The sequence below is a fragment of the Macaca thibetana genome, chromosome 3, assembly GCF_024542745.1.
Source record: "Macaca thibetana thibetana isolate TM-01 chromosome 3, ASM2454274v1, whole genome shotgun sequence".
NCBI lineage: Eukaryota > Metazoa > Chordata > Mammalia > Primates > Cercopithecidae > Macaca > Macaca thibetana.
The window spans coordinates 100,970,574-100,987,911 of record NC_065580.1 but is presented as its reverse complement, the minus strand read 5'-3'; the positions used below and the strand labels follow the sequence as shown (position 1 = coordinate 100,987,911).

The 17,338-nt window shown below is 43.9% G+C and overlaps 3 protein-coding genes across 3 annotated transcripts in view; 2 read left to right on the top strand and 1 right to left on the bottom strand.

The window, feature by feature from the left end:
• The window catches only part of GARS1 (glycyl-tRNA synthetase 1), a 440,746-nt gene that overhangs the window by 104,893 nt on the left and 318,515 nt on the right, over positions 1-17,338 (bottom strand). The gene's annotated exons all lie outside the window — the stretch shown is intronic.
• GGCT (gamma-glutamylcyclotransferase) overlaps positions 1-17,338 on the top strand; it is a 1,150,694-nt gene that overhangs the window by 1,127,162 nt on the left and 6,194 nt on the right. Inside the window, exon 2 of the mRNA XM_050783261.1 lies at positions 15,254-15,502. Within this exon, the coding sequence (XP_050639218.1) occupies positions 15,362-15,502 (141 nt within the window). The 5' untranslated portion in view covers positions 15,254-15,361. The remainder of the gene's footprint in view (positions 1-15,253; positions 15,503-17,338) is intronic.
• Positions 5,081-10,053, top strand: LOC126950872 (golgin subfamily A member 2-like). The gene is made up of 4 exons (XM_050784826.1): positions 5,081-5,122; positions 5,348-5,566; positions 5,650-5,750; positions 10,017-10,053. Exons 1-4 carry the CDS (start codon positions 5,081-5,083, stop codon positions 10,051-10,053), a joined length of 399 nt encoding a protein of 132 aa, XP_050640783.1.

Sequence of the window (17,338 nt, the reverse complement as noted above, 5' to 3'; positions counted from 1 at the left end):
CTGAAAATTGATTATTTTTACCCTAGCAACACTACCTGAGGTACTGTCAAAAGCTCCATCCAGAGGAGGGTCAAGAACAAGGAAATAAAAGAAAAGAACACCTCTATTTGATAGCAGCATTGTTCACAACAGCCAAGAGGTGGAAGCAACCCAGTGTCCACCATGGATGAATGGATAAGCAAAACGTGTCATGTACTTACAGCAGCATGTTATTCAGCCTTAAAAAAGAAGAAAACTCTGGGCTGGGTGAAGTGGCTCACGTCTGTAATCTCAGCAGTTTGGGAGGCCAAGGCAGGTGGATTAGGAGCTCGAGACCAGTCTGGCCAACATGGCGAAACCCCATCTCTAATAAAAATACAAAAATTAGTTGGGTGTGGTGATGTGTGCCTGTAGTCTACTCGGGAGGCTGAGGCAGGAGAATGGCTTGAACCTGGGAGGCAGAGGTTGCAGTGAGCAGAGACCATGGCACTGCACTCCAGCCTGGACGACAGAGTGAGACTCTGTCTCAAAAAAAAGAGGAAGAGGAAGAGGAAGAGGAGGAGGAGGAGGAAGAAGAAGAGGAGGAGGAGGAGGAGGAGAAGAAGAAGAAGAGGAAGAAGAAGAAGAAGAAGAAGAAGAAGAAGAAGAAGAAGAAGAAGAAGAAGAAGAAGAAGAAGAAGAAGAAGAAGAGGAGGAGGAGGAGGAGGAGGAGGAAGAAGAAGAAAACTGTGACACATGCTACATGCTATACCATTTATACCATGGAGGAACATTGACATGACGCTAAGTGAAATAAGTCAGTCAGAAAAAGACAAATACTATGTGATTTCTCTTACATGAGATGTCTATAGTAATCAAATTCATAGAGACAGGAAACAGAATGGTGATTGCCAAGGGCTATGGGGAGAGAGGCAGGGAGAGTTGTTGTTTAATGGATAGGAGTTTCAGATTTGTTAAGATGAAAGAGTCCTGGAGAGGGACGGTGGTCACCACATTGTACAGCAACGTGAATGTGCTGGACACTACTGACTTGTACACTTAAGAATGGTTACAATGGTAAATTTTACGTGTTTTTTATCCCAATTAAACAAATTTTAGCCAAGCGTGGTGGCTCACATCTGTAATCACAGCACTTTGGGAGGCCAAAGCAGGTGGATCACTTGAGCCCAGGAGTATGAGACTAACCTGGGCAACATAGTGAGATCCCATCTCTATCACACACATACACACAAATTAGCCAGGTGTGATGGTACTCACTTGTAGTCTCAGCTATTCAGGGGGCTGAGGCAGAAGAATCATTTGAGACTGGGAAGTTAAGGCTGAAGCAAGCCATGATTGCATCACTGCACTCTAGCCTGGGTGACAGAGCAAGGCCCTGTCTAAAGTAAAAAGGGGGCTGGGAGCAGTGGCTCACGCCTGTAATCCCAGCACTTTGGGAGACTGAGGTGGGTGGATCACCTGAGGTCAGGAGTTCGAGACCAGCCTCGCCAACATGTTGAAACCCCGTCTCTAATAAAAATACAAAAATTAGCCTTGCGTGGTGGCACATGCCTGTAATCCTAGCTACTCAAGTGGCTCAGTTTATACTCCCACCACGAGAGACAGAGCTCCAGCTTCCCCCTTCCATTTGTTATCTTTGCTGGCTTTATACAGAAAATATCATTGTTTTCATGACATTTCCTTGATATCTAGTGCTTTTGAATCTTTTTTATATACCTATTGGCCATTTTGTGAGAACTGCCTGTTTCTTCATATCCCATTTTCTGTTGAAAATCATTTGGTTTTTTTCTGAGTAATTTAAAAGATTTCTTTATAGGCTAAGGATACAAACCTTTTATTTGTCATTGAGGTTACAAAAACTCCCAGCCTTGTGTGAAATTCAGGTAACAAGCAGTACACAGTGACGTAACACAATTCTTGGTTTTCATGATTGCAAGTCATAGCCAAGTATCAAGTGAGAAATTCAGTTTCATTTGCAAGGCTTAGAGAAGCCAGGTGATCCTAGAAAAATAAGCCTTCTATTTGTTTTAAATTGTTAAAGAGTTTTGAGTGCTTATTAAAATGAAAGCTTTTAAAATTTATTTTGTATCTTATTTATTTTGAGATGGAGTCTCACTCTGTCACCCAGGCTGGAGCGCAATGGCATGAGCTTGGCTCACTGCAACCTCCGTCTCCCAGGTTCAAGTGATTCTCCTGCCTCAGCCTCCTGAATAGCTGGGATTACAGGCACCCACCACCACACCTGGCTAGTTTTTGTGTTTTTAGTAGAGACTGGGTTTCACCATGTTGGCCAGGCTGGTCTCAAACTCCTGACCTCAGGTGATCCACCCACCTTGGGCTCCCAAAGTGCTGGGATTACAGGTGTGAGCCACTGCATCTGGCCCAAAAGTTTTGTGTTTTTACAGATATTAGACATGTTTCTTGTTTAAGAAAAAATATCTTAACAATAATGTAGGAAAATAAGAGAAATGTTTTTCCAAAAAAGAGAAATCAGTGTGATTATTTTATCTTATTGGAATGTTGGATAATATAGTCTACTTCATTAATCATCAAGCATGCTACAGATTTTCCATTTTTATAGGATCTGTATCTCAGTTAAGGTATTACGGGTAATTTTTGCACTGTATTTGAAGATGAAAAATACAGGCCAAAATCATAGACCTTGCATAGAAGCTGAGTAATGAAGAAAGCTCTGGAAGAACACATAGATACACATACACAGACATACACAGATATATATATTTTTTTTAAAGTTTTAAATATATATATTTAAATATATATTTTTTAAACCCAGAATTCTTAACCAGTACCCAACAGTCCATCCACAGTTTTAACAATTACCCTCTACTGCCCCTTGGGCCCCCTGTCCCCAGGACAGGGGACATATATTTTTTAAATATATATTTATTTTTTATAAAGCACTGGACGCAGAGCTTGTAGGTCAAGTGCCTGCCCTGTCCTTACCTGATGGTGGTCTTGGCCAAGTCCTAGGTGCGGTATTGGGTACTTGCACTGTGAAGATACAGAAGAGTACCTTTAGTATGTTACCATTTCTGTAGAGAGAAGAAAAGTGTGTGTGTGTGTGTGTGTGTGTGTGTACATACTATGATAATATACGTAAAACATGTCTGCAAGGGTTCATAAAAAATTCAGGAGAGAGCAACAGGGTGACTGGGAGATACTTCCCTTCTGTACCTTCTGAGTTTTGGGCTATGTGAATGTATCATCCTTTCAAAAAGTGAACAAAAGATTAATTTTCCCCTTCCTGTCTGTGCCCCCATCCCCAGCAAGAAAAATGGGCTTAGAGAATTGGATAGACCTAGGTGTTCAAATCCCAGCTCGGCCTAAGTGATCTAGATAAGCATTTAACCTCAAATACTCCATGTTTTTTCATCTACACAATAGAGGTAATCATAGTAACTGTCTCCTATGGTGGCTGCAGGGATTAAATGGGATTGCTAGCATGGTACCTGGTGAAGCACTCCATAAAGGTTCAAACAGTGGTAATAACAACAGTAACAACAATAGCAATAGTATCTGATCTCTCTGGGCCTCTGTTAGCCAGCTGTAAATTTGATCTCTTTCCCTGTCCCTTCAAACTTAACTGAGTTCTTTTAAAAACCAGGTCATGGGCTTGGAAATGCCTTGATCTTTACTGACCAAGTTGTCATATTGAGCCTAGCCCTAGCCCTTTTAAGGGGCACTCTGTGCAATGGCCCAGGCTCCCCAGATCGAAACTTCTCACTCTTCACCATCCAGTTCTCGAGCCGCAGTAAAGCACTTACTGAGTGGCAGTTAGAGCAGTCCATACAGGAGCAGGCACGGCTGAAAGCACACCTGACACGGGTGAGGTTTTGCAGAGGGCGGTATGTGGAAGGAAGATGACCCCAGGTGGCCAGGAGCAGGTGAGGACCAGTGACAGCCCTTCCTAACTTCTGTGCCCATTCTTGCAGTTGAAGGAGTTGCTTAAACAAGTCCAGCTAGAGAGAGATCAATATGTTCAACATATAAAAGGAGAGAGGGCCCGGTGGCAGCAGAGAATGAGGAAAATGTCACAGGAGGTGAGATCTGACCCTTCAGCGCGCCCCCCCTCCCGCCTCCACTTAGATAGGTCACTGGATCGTTCTGGGCATTTGTAAAATGGGAATAGTACAGCCAGAGGTGGTCATGGGTCTAGGCTTTGTGGAGGTGGGGGCAGAGAGGGAGATGGTAGCTTGTCCAGCCACCAGCCCCTCTCTCCAGGCCCCTTTGCCCCTGTGCTTTGGGCAGGTTCGCACATTGAAGAAGGAGAAGCAGCATGATATGCAGAAGAAGGAGAAGAAGCATGATATGCAGTAGAAGGAGAAGAAGCATGATATGCAGAAGAAGGAGAAGAAGCATGATATGCATCAGCTAGAGAAGTTGGAGAGGAGCTTGTCCAAACTCAAAAACCAGATGGGTAAGATGGGGCTAGTGTGACCTGGGAGCAGGACTGGCATCAGAGGGTCCTGGGGGTAGCTTAGAATGCCCCAGGGAGGTGGGTGGATGGAAGGGCTTCGAGGCAGAGGGAAAGAGGTCTGTGCCAGGAGACGGCAAGTCTTGTCATCTACATGAGCCTCAGTGTCCCCATCAGCAAAGAGGGCCCATTGTCAGCCACCCACAGGGCTCTCTATATCAAAGTGGCTTGGAAGATTGGCTACCATCTGGGTGTGAGGAATCATTAGCAGTGAGGCCAAATTTGGGGAGCCTGGGAGGAGCTGTGCACCAAGAGGAGGGTTTTGTTTTTGTTTTTGTTTTTGTTTTGTTTTGAGAATCCAGAGGCCCTTATTGTCGGCTTCCTTTCTCAGCTGAACCCCTGCCCCCAGAGCTCCCAGCAGTGCCCTCTGAGGTGGTGGGACTGTGGGTGGTATAGTAACATCTTGGTTCTTAAAAGTAAAAATAAAGAACAGCAGCTCATTCCTCTCTGGGGAGGGGCTGGCTCAGGGTTACATAGTGAGGGTGGAGGCAGAGATGGGCCCACAGTACCTCCTTTATTGGGTTGTCTGGGGACCCCTCTGGTCACCCGCCACCAGGAGGTGGAGGAGGGCATCTGGACAGTGAGGAAGAGGAGGCACCTTGTCCCATGCTGAGTGTCCCGGAGGACCTGGAGAGCTGGGAGGCCATGGTGAGCCTGACTCCCCCTGCGCCCATTTTGCCACCTTCCTCTGTGGTTCCTCCAAGACCCCTTTATGCTCTTAGTTTCCCTGTCTTCTGATTTCTCTGGACCCTCACCCCTTCCGGGAGCCAGTGGTCAGACACCTGAGGCCCCAAGGGAAGGGGCTGTACTCCACCTCTCTGCCCCATTTGTTCTGTATATGCCCCTACAAGAATGCTTACATCTTGCCCTCAGGTGGCATTTTTCAAGTCCACTGGAGCCAGTGCCCAGGAGGAGCAGGCACAGTTACGAGAGCAGGTGAAAGAGCAGACGGTGTGCTGCCAGCGCCTGGTTCACCTGGTGGCCTCAGCCCAGAAGGAGCCAGAGGCAGCGGTCCCAGCCCCAGGGACTGGGGGCAAGTCTGTGAGTGGGGAGACCCACCGGGCCCTGCAGGAAGTCATGGAGAAGCTGGAGGTGAGTGAGTCCTGGCATGGGCCAAGAAGCGCAGGGGTGGGGCAGGTCACTGCCGAGATACGACCCCATTATGTTGACTCCAGAGTGGCTTTATGGAACTCCTGGAGGAGAAGGCAGACCTGAGTGAGCTGGTGGAGAAACAAGAACTTCAATCTATCCAGTACTGGAGAGAGAGATGCCAGCAGTGAGTGGGAGGCCAGGGCATGGCAGGGATCTTGCCAGTTGCCTAGGCTGGTGTCAGACTCCTCAAGTAATCCTTCTGCCTCGGCCTCCTAAAGTGCCAGGATTATAGGCATGAGCCACTACACGCCGCCTGGAGTTTTTTTTAAAAGAGTCAGTTAAAGTGCTTCATTTAAGTGTATGTCTCTAAGAAAATTTAATAATTGATTATTGTTGAATAGACTGAAAGCACAACATCCAAGCACATTAATTAAGCAAATAATGCAAGCATAGCTCTCACACTCCATAAATGTTTTCTAGGTGTCATTCCAAAGCCATTCTTTTTAGAGGATCTTTAAGAAAATGCTTGGCTGTCGTCTAACAATTATACAAGGTATTAAGAATTTACTGAGTTTACAGTTCTTTCTATGAAGGAAAGAATGAAGTCTACACCCAAGAGAAACATTGGAATTTTCATTTAAGTAAATCTGTATTCTCGTTTAAAATGTTACTAGTGCTCTTGTCGGCAATAGACACATGAAGCAAAATTTTCCTTTTACATTTGAATTTCAACTGCATTTAAAGTGTTATAAATACTATGAATACATAAGCTAAGGGAATGAATATATTAACTCTGATGCAGTTTGTCAGGTTTTAACAGTAGCGAATCTTGGGATCGGTACATCCCAATCCAGTATAGCTATGGTAAATGACATGTAGATCACTGAATTGTATTTCCAGGACTTTTCAAAAGTGACTATTAAGGTTGGCCATGGGATCTAGCAAGTTATTGTCCTAGAAGACTTGTGGCCTTCTCTTAAACCAGAATGGGAAAATTCTGGTTCTTCTATTCACTGACATCTCAAAGGGCAAAGAGGGAGGCACCATGAGATTCTGCAGTTGCAGGCCTCTCAGGATGAGACTGTATTTTTCCATGCAGCAAGGTTGATTTGATCTGGCCTAATTCTCTGATTGATGTGCTGAGAGGCAGGACTACTTGGGAATGTATTCACTGTGCCTGATTTCTCTCTGGGCAATTTATTTGGCCATCAATCTTTTTATCCTCTTGACATTCGATTTCTAGATATTGGCCCAAATTCCATAAGATAGAAATTTTTGTTCTGAATTTTAATAATATATGTATTTTAATTAATAGTATATTTTAAAATAAAATACAACAAAAAGAAAAAAAAAGACAAAAAAGAAACCTAAGAATATATGCTCAAAAGTGCCAAAAATACAAAAGAAGACAGAATTTTTAAAATAAAAGCCTTTTGTTCGACTTGCTGCTCTTCTTCCCACTTCCTCAATTCCATTTCTTTTCCTATAGGTGATCATGGCTAACATTTTGGTATTTGTCTTTCCAAAGTGTATAGTTATAGATCTGAATAGAAATATAGATACAGAGATATCAAAGACGAGCATGGGCCAAGCACTCAACAATAAACTACGTTGGGTCTACTTTTCAAAGTTACTCTCAAAACAAGAATACAGATTGTCTGTTAAACATACTGGAATTTTAATACATTCTTTTTTTTTTTCCTCCAGAACATTTCTGATTTCATATATTCTGGCATGTTTCCTGCCATGTGGCAAACCATAAGCTGAAAGAGATACAAATATAAATAACACTATGTCTAACAAAATTTGTTCAGTATATGCTAAAGCATTCGTATAAATGTCTACATCTTAAGTGAGAGCTAAAGAACAAGTTTCTCTCAGTAAATCGAGGAAAGCTGGGGGAAAAGACCATAGAGAAAAAGGATATGGGTGCCTGTATGAAGCAGGGGAGGTTTTTGACTCTGGTTCAGCTAATTAGCAAATATGTATCATTCATCTGTGCTGTGGTAGGCACTGTAGTATGCATAAATAGAAGGTGTGGTCTTTGCCTCCAAAGGGCTTACCATCTACTGAGAAATCCGACTAGTCAGACAGGAGAGACTCAGATAATGAAGGCTTGTGTAAGAGCCTGAATTTGATAAAGTAAGGAATAAAAGACAGCCTCTACAGGTTTTTATAGATATGAGTGAGATGATAAAATCAAATTTAAACAATGTGTCTTCACACCCTTCTGGCCTTTCATTTCCATTCCATGAGTGCCACCCTGGCTTAGGCTTCCATGACTGCCTATTTGCAGTGACCTTGTATTCAGCACTCTGCCATCTCTCCCACTGCTTCCTCCCAAGCCATCCTGAACACAGCCACATGTTTGATTTTCCAATGGTACACAAGGGAACGTCTCTGTTCAAAAGCCAAAAATGACTCTTCTTTGGTCACCAAATAGTCGGAACTTTTCGGTGCGAAACTCAAGACCCTCCCAGAAACGATATTAATCTCCTTCCAGACTGTCTCCCATTTCCTAATATTAACTCCTTGCTCTGTTGAAATTGAAGCCATTTCCCAAAGCCACCTCTGTTATGTCCTTATGTGATTCCCGCCCTCTTCTTGTCCTCACCTGCAACCCCATCTCCATAGAAAAGCAGTCAGAAAAACCACCTCAGAAACTGTTGCAGTAATCCAGGAGTGAGATGAGGATAGGAGGGAGAGGGTGAGTGTGTGGGGATGAGGAGGAAGGTGGCACACAGGAAGTAGCCACAGACCTCATTGACTGTCGGTAGATAGGGTGTGAAGGAGAGAGGCGAGTCAAAGGTAACTCATTTTCGGTTTTAGGCAACAAATACAAGTCTTTCTCAATAACTGCTCATCCCACATACTTGTGGCTATTAGAGGTTGATATTTATTTCATACTGCCCGTAAACCTGGGACCATATATAATTAATGATGATTTCTCTGTATTCAAGATCACAAATATGTGTGTGTGTGTGTGTGTGTGTGTGTACCTTAATGTAGGCATAACCAAATACTTTACTTTGGGAGCCCGATGTCTTTAAGATACACTCTAAAATATTATTGTGGAATTAGATACAGTGCTTTCCGCATAAACCATTAATAGATACATTGAGTAAGAATCTTTATTCCATTCCCAGTGTGATTTGGAGTGTAAGACTTAGGAAAGTGTCTGTGAAACCCACAGTGAGAAATTCCACTGGGTCTTGACAGCTGGAGTGGGCACTCAAATGTGCCCAGGACTGTTTCTCTCACTCCCTTCTCTGCTTGAGCTGTGGTTTGCTTTCTCCTTCTCTGTAGCTCAGATCATCTTCCTCCACTTCTCAGCCCACAGGTCTAACATGACTGGGACCAGCTCTGAGTGTTTCAAATGTGTAGGGCCCCAACCCTCTTAGACTCAGGTACACATTCTCAGGGAAGAAAACTGGAACCTGCAGAAATATCAGATCCCTATGTTCCCTGACCAGTGCTGCCTTCTCTAGAAGGAAAATCTACCAAGAAGAAAAATTACAGCTGGAAAGTTGTTTGGTAAGCATGGAATCACCTATTTAATCTCTCAGCAAGTCTCGACTGCTCTACCATTAAAAAAAAAGCAACCCAAATCCATCCTTTTCCCAGCTTCACTCCCTAGTCCAAAGCCACCATCCACTCTTGTGAAAACCTCTGCAGCACACTGTCTTTGCTTCTTTCTTTCTTTCTTTTTTTTTTTTTTTTTTTTGAGACGGAATCTCACTCTGTCGCCCAGGCTGGAGTGCAGTGGCTGGATCTCAGCTCACTGCAAGCTCCCCTTCCTGGGTTCACGCCATTCTCCTGCCTCAGCCTCCCCAGTAGCTGGGACTACAGGCGCCCACCACCTCGCCCGGCTAATTTTTTGTATTTTTAGTAGAGACGAGGTTTCACCGTGTTAGCCGGGATTGTCTCCATCTCCTGACCTCGTGATCCGCCCACCTCAGTCTCCCAAAGTGCTGGGATTACAGGCGTGAGCCACCGCGCCCGGCCCCATCTTTGCTTATTTCTTAACTCTCATTTTTATCCCCTTAGAACTGATTCTCCACTCAGCATGCAGAACTATTCCTTTGAAATTCAGATCATATTCCTACCTAAACCACCCCCAATAGTTTGTGATCTCTTAGAATCCAGATTCGTTAACATGGCCTCAAGGGCCCACATGACCCGGCCCCTGCCTATCTCTCTACCTCCTCTCCCACGGCTCCTGCTTTTGTTCCTTCCACTCTAATCACTTGACCTCCTGACCTCAATCATGCTAATAAACTCATGCCTCATGTGGATTTATTTTCCTAGTGGAAGAAAATGCATTGATCTGTGAACACAAATACATGGTTTATCTGTTAACAGTTCTCATTGCACATCAACAAACTGACTTTCTGATGTGTACATCCATCCCTTATGAGTCGGCTTAGTGTGAATCTGCCCCCTCTGGCAGTACCGACAAGATTGTGTTTCTCAGCCCACAGAGGTAAGACACAGACTCATGAGACCCAGTCTCTGTCTATACCACTAGAGTTCTACTGCCCCTGAATGGCATTGCCTGCACAGGTAGCTGGCCCTCCTCAGCAAACACACAGCCTTTGTACCATACAACTCTTCAGACTTGCTATGATGTACAAATGTCTTTCCTTGAAATGCTCTTCTGAAAATGGTAAATGCTAAAACTGATTACAGTGCTATTGAAAGTGGATGAGCAAGTTGATCTGCTGAGATGTGAAAACAAATTCTATTTTAATTTTTAATCTAAAATATTAGAAAGAATTTTGCTTTCCTATACTTTGCTATATTTAGTAAATAAACACTAATATAAGAATTTTGCTTTACTATAACAGTAGAACCCTCAGTTAACCAGGCAGTCATCATCTGTCACATAAAAGGTATCCTGAGGAGGAATGGCAGTGCCTCCCCTGGGGAAGAGGCTGATGGTGGCTCTGGCTCTCAGTCAGTCACTTTCCTTATCTCAGTATTTACTGTCATTTATCTGTGCTTAGCTAAACAGATTTATCAAGAATTAACTCTCACAAAACAGGAACATAAAAGATTTCTGCAAAGAATTGGACAGGCACTCCTGTTAAAATTGCAAGCAGAAGAAAAGAAAAAAAGAAAGGGACAGAGTCGACATTTCTCATACTTCTGGTACAAGCTCCTCATCATATTCACTGTGGTGTAAAAATAATGGTGATCTAGTAACATCTGACAAGGTCAGCCAAAATGATATATATAAGAATTTAGTCCTCCACCTAGGAGGGCTATTAGCAATACAAATTTCCATCTACTATAACTTGTAATTAACTTTGACCTATATGTGTATTTCCCTTGAGATTGGCCAATGATTGATTGAAGCTACCACAATTAATGGCAGATAAAACAGCTTTTTTTATTTTAAAATTTCTATTTTGTGGGTATTATAGAATGTATTTTATATATTAACATACACATAATTATATACTATTATAATCATATATTAATATTAACATATAATTGTGTGTGTTCAAAAATTTTTAATGGCACAATCAAAAAACTTTAAAGCCCACTGGATTAAAAGATGGCATTTGGGGCCCAGCACGATGGCTCAAGTCTGTAACCTCAGCACTTTGGGTGGCTGAGGTGAGGGGATCGCTTGAGCCCAGGAGATCAAGGCCAGCCATGGGCAACATGGCAAAATCCCATCTCTACAAAAAATACAAAAATTAGCCAGGTGTGTCACACCTGGAGTCCCAGCTGCTCAAGAAACTGGTGAGAAGATCACTTGAGCCTGCAAGGTCGACGCTGCAGTGAGCCATGATTGCACCACTGCACTCCAGCTTGGGAGACAGAGCAAGGCCTTGTTTCAAAAAATAAGAATAAAAGATGACATTAAGAAGAAATCTGATCTCATTATCTTTATTATCAAGTGATTGAAGGCTATAATCATTATTTCATAATCTTGTAGATAATGATTGTACTTGAAAGTGGGCTGTTAATAACTAGATATATCTAGAGCACCAAGGTTTTACAATTGTTAAAGATTTGACTTAGAGTCAGACTGCATGGCTGAATCTCTGCTTCAGTCATTGCTAACTACAACCTGGGGCAAGTTAGTTGACCTACTATGCCTGTTTCCTCACTGTAAAAGGAGAATAATATCAGTACTTTCCATATAGGACTATTTTCAGGATTAAATGAGCTAATACATTTAAGAATTTAGGCCAGTGCCTGGCATTTAAGAAGTGCTCAATGAATGTTAACTAATATTAACCAAGCTTTGGTTAAATTTGAAAAAACAAACACAAAAACACAACTAACTTTGTTACCTACTGCCCCTTGCTGGCCAACCAGGGTTAGTACACTGCAGTCTATGTGGGGAAGCTAAATAAGTGCTTGGAGTAACGAAAGATTTTCAGTGTTGAGGGTAATATCAATGCTAAGCTTATGAATATTTTTTCAAAATAGCCTTGAGAAAAATCAATTGTCATGAAATTAAGTAATTAGCAAGAAGTATAGGAAGAGAAATTAAATATCTGTAACAATAATTAAATAATAAGCACATTTAGATTCTTAACAGCAGTTGAAAAGCAAGACATTTTAAATTGCAGTGCTCTGAAATAGGACCCTTGAGAATTTATAGTGCAATAGAACATGATTCGTCAAGAAAAGCAACTTGCTGCCTGAAATGACCAAGTATGCGTTTCAAGTTCTGCCTAGATGTTTGAGGGGTGGGAGGAGGTATTATCTTCCTATTCACAGATTATATAATAATAATAATGCTATTGCTTATTGAGTGCTCACTATATGGCAAGGGCTTTCCATATATCACTTTTTTCCTTGTTCTTTTTTTAACATGAAAATATTCAAACATAATATAATGAACATCCATGTACATAACTCCGTTTAACATTTAACACTTTCTATATTTTTTGTTCTGAATTATCTTAAAATATAGATATCAAATATCTCAACCCTATATATGCCAGTGTGCATGTCTAAAAATAGAGACATTTTTCTACTGAAGCACAATACCATTATCACACCTAATAACAATTGCCTAATATCATCTAATGCCCTAGTGAAAACTCAAATTTCTTCAGTTGTCCCCAAAATATCTTTTGTATCTGGCTTATTAAACCAGAATCAACAGAGGACAAGCCATGCATTTGGTTATTATGTTTGTTTGTTTGTTTGTTTGCTTATTTATTTATCTTTTGAGATGGAGACTCGTTCTGTTGCCAGGCTGGAGTGCAATGGCGTGATCTTGGCTCACTGCAACTTCCGCCTCCCAGGTTCAAGCAATTCTTCTGCCTCAGCCTCCCGAGTAGCTGGCACTACAGGCATGCACCACCAGGCCCAGCTAATTTTCATATTTTTAGTAGAGACAGGGTTTCGCCATGTTGGCCAGGAAGGTCTCCATTTCTTGACATTGTGATCTGGCCGCCTCCACCTCCCAAAGTGCTGGGATTACAGGCATGAACCATCACACCCGGCCATGTTTTTAAAATTTCTTTTAATCTAGAGCAGCCATCCTTCAGTCCTGCTTTTTTTTTTTTTTTTTTTTTTTTTTTTTTTTTTTTTTATGACACTGACTTATTGAAGAGACTGGGCCACGTGTTCAGTAGGGTGTTCCACCATTTATTCTAGGTTTTTCTGGTTGTTTCCTCTTGATGTCATTTTATTCTTCTATTCTTACAGTTCCTGAGACAGGAAGATAGATTTCAAGGCTTAATGATGTTGAGGTTAAAATTTTTTGGAAACAATACTTCAAAGATGATGCTGAGCTTCATACTGCATCAGATTGGGAGACATTTAATGTCAGGCTGGGTCACTTTTATGGTGATAAGATGTATCTGGGTTAAGGTAGGAGGGGCAAGATTTCCCTGTGTTGTAAAAATGTAACCAATAGTAGGCCGGGCGCGGTGGTTCACGCCTGTACGCCTGTAATCCCAACACTTTGGGAGGTCGAGGCAGGCAGATCACGAGGTCAGCCGATTGAGACCTTCCTGGCCAATATGGTGAAACCCCGTCTCTACTAAAAATACGAGGGCTCCTGTAGTCCCAACTACTTGGGAGGCTGAGGCTGGAGAATGGCGTGAATGCGGGAGGCGGAGCTTGCAGTGAGCCGAGATCGAGCCACTGCACTTCAGCCTTGAGACAGTAAGACTCTGTCTCAAAAAAAAAAAAAAAAAAAAAAAAAAAAAAAAAAAAAAATTGTAACCGGCAGTAATCCCTAGGGGAATAATTTGGCATCAACTGAATATTCTGTTCCTTATCACCTTTTCATCAAATGATATCATTGATGATCCTGGCATGAATCAATTATGAAATTCCATTATTCATTTATGATTACTTAGTTGGCATACTTTTGTAAAGAGAACTGTTCCCTCATCAACTGGTGCTCATCTATCAACTGTATTTCGGTTAGCCCGAAATACAGCTGCTACTAGAAAGGCGAATACCTGTTTGTTTTCTTAAATTATCATTTTGCAGAGTAAAGAGTTAGTGTAATAGTCATCACCAATAGTGTGGCAAATGAAGTTAATTTTTTAAAATTTGGATTACTCTTTGGGGGCAGTGACTTTTTTATGTTTAAAGTTTCCAATCACTTTTCAGTTTGCGTCATTGTTATTTTTGATTCTCAAATTGTTCTAATTTTGGCCAGTTGGCGACTTCAGGCTGGCTCCCATGTCCTTTTAGAAGGACCTTGTTCGTCTTGAGAGTCGTCCTGACTTGCTGACACAAGTTGTCCTCATTCACTCCCAGCTTCTGACCTGGCATCAGTCATTTCTCGAAGGAGCGCTTGGTACCTTTTAGTGGGGGGTGGCATTTAGAGATTAATAGCTGGGTGTCAAGGATAGACAATGCTCCTATACCCTTCATATTCATATTTTCATTCAAAAACTAACAATATAGGTTTTTAAAAAATACACTCAGGATGTGTGGTGAGGGGGAGGGGGAAACCAAACACAATATAGGGGTTTCCACTGTGATCCTAATTTATATTATGATCCCAATTTTTAAAAAGAGGAAACGGAGACCAGAGGTGCCCAAGGTTACTTGGCTAGTAACTGGCAGCATCGGAATTTAAGCCCAGGCATGTTACTTCCATCAGGGAAGGGAGTCCCAGGGCTCCAGCAGGCGACGGGTCTGTGGAAAGGGGTCAGGTTGATGACCAGGGCTCGGGGTGCGGGAACCAGCAGAAAGGGTTAACGGACCGTCCTGCCTGACTCCTCTAGGCCAGGAAGGCAGGACAGGGCGAGCTGCTGGGCGAGGGAGCCGCTGATGGAGTGGCCAGGGCCGCTGTTTCGCCTCAGATCTGACCAGAACTCCCTAAGGCGCAGAAAGTACCAAAGAACCACACGCGCGCAGCCTTGAGCAGATAAACCAGTCACCCTCCGAGACCTTCAGCGGGTGCGCATCCGACCCGACCCGCCCGTGAGGAGTGCTTGCCCACCCCTCAATCAGAGAATCAGAGGAAGCCTTGAGCAAGGAGGGGCGGGACATCACTGGATCCTGTCTATTGAGGAGCCAGCGCCGGGTCGCTTCGGGACAGAGTATTTCTGAGTCTCAGCGGAAGGCGGAGAGAAGGCCGTGGGGATGGCCAATCAAAGGGGGCGACTCAGGCAGGTGGGGACCGGCAGCCAATCAGGAGAGCGCTCGCTCCTGACCGGCCCACGCTTCCCGCCAGTCCCCTAACCCCGAGGCTGCGGGGCGGCTGTCACTGCGCCGGAGTAGTGGGCCGCAGTGCTGCGCTCTCTGGCCGCTCCTTACAGCTCTGCTCCAGGCTCCCGTGCAGACGTGTAGTGGGACATGGCGAACTCGGGCTGCAAGGACGTCCCGGGTCCGGATGAGGAGAGTTTTCTGTACTTTGCCTACGGCAGCAACCTGCTGACCGAGAGGATCCACCTCCGAAACCCCTCGGCGGCGTTCTTCTGTGTGGCCCGCCTGCAGGTGAGTGCCCCGCCCGCGCTACCCACTCCGGGGCCGGGGGCACACGTGGCCGATCGGGACAGGCATGCAGTTCTTCCTGATGAGGGTAGTAGGACGAGGCTTCAGCCTCCTGGGCGGGTCCACCTCCTCCGCTGGGCCCACTGCCCGGCGCTGCCCCGGCCACGGTGCCCTCTCAGGCTGCCCGGAGCTTTCCCCCTCCTGGCCTGTGCACCGGCTGCTCGGTCTGCACCGATTTGGCCTCTCGTCCACTAACTTAACAGTGCATTCAGTGGGTACTTCTGAGGAGCCTTCTTTGACCCGGGTCTGGGAATTGGTTGCTTTCTGCTCTGTACATACCTTTAATACAGCACTTCTCACCTCGCATTGTGAAAATCCGTTTACCTGCCTTTCGCTCCTCCTCTGAGAGGTCCTGAAAGCTAGGACCATGTCTTATTCATAATAGTGCTGTGCTCAGTTAGGTCAAGGGCCTGGATGAACTATAACCAGTGTTGGTAAATCATTGCTATTCAGCCCAGTCCATTCATTCACTTAGCACATATTCTTCCAGCACTTAACACTAGGGGTATAAACATGATTGAGTAAAGTGACTGTTTTGAGGAACTCTCAGCCTGTGGGAGAGAGGTGCAATAGAGTACGTACAAAACTTTTTGATAGCATCGAACGAGACAAACATGATCTCTGCTAACCTCGTCAGAGTTCTTAGTTGCAAGCAACAGAAACTGGCTGATTTAAGCAAAAAAAAAAAAAAAAAAAAAAAAAGAATGTGTTGAAAGGCTATTGGAGAGCTCACAGAATGACCAGGAAGGCAGGAGTACAAAGCTGACAAAACGGACAGGCATAAAGGGAGGCGCAGCAACTGTAATACAGTGGGTATCACACAACAGAACCAGCCCAGGGAGCCTCTTCTGCGCCACTGCTGAACTTGGTAAGCATATTGTCTACCACCACCACCACCTGCCCTGGACGCTGCCTGCCTCTGTACATCCCTGCAGTTCCTGAAACCCGAATGTGTCGGCCACTCTGGAGTCCCTGCTGTCTTGGGCACTAGCTTCTAATTGAAAGCCCCAGAATGTCTTGATTGGCTAAGTTTTGGCCACATACCCATGCTATGACTTTAAGCAAAACTGAGAGAACCAACTTCTGGCCTTTGAAGCCTCAAAAATGGGAGTCAGGCTCTGGTACTCCCTATTCCCAAACTCGTCAAGTAGGAAATTTCCCAACTGTAGGAAGGGAGTCCAAATGCTTATAGTCAGGGCAGGGGGGAAGAGATATCAAACAAGGGATTATTCAGTTACAGGTATATGGTCCATCTTTAAAAGGAGGCATGCAAAGTGAAATGGGGTGTATGACCAGGGTACCTGACCTAACCAGGATGCTCAGGAAAGCCCTGCCTGAAAATGTGACTTTTAAGCTGAGATCTGAATGATTGCAGAGGTGGGAAGCACACAAAACAGGGGACAGCATCTTCTGCAAAGGGCCTGAAGAAAGAGGAGGCTGGATCTTTCGGTCAGTGTGGCTGGAGTTTAGTAAGGGGAATGTGGCATGAAGACTGGAGAGATGTGGAAGGGCCACATCTTCCAAGACCTCAGAAGCCAAATAAGACACACTGCAGAACTAAAGCACATGAAAGACCAGATTTCTATCTCCCAAAGCTCATTCTGGTCACATGGAAAATAGATTTGAAGGAGGGAAGAGTGGATATGGAGAGTTCAGGAAGTTTTTACAGCAATTTTTGCCAAAGATAATGAATGGCATCTTGAACTAGGGTGGTGGCAGGGCAGGGTCGATGGATTTGAGAACTAATTTGGAGATAACATTGTTAAAGCATAGTGACTG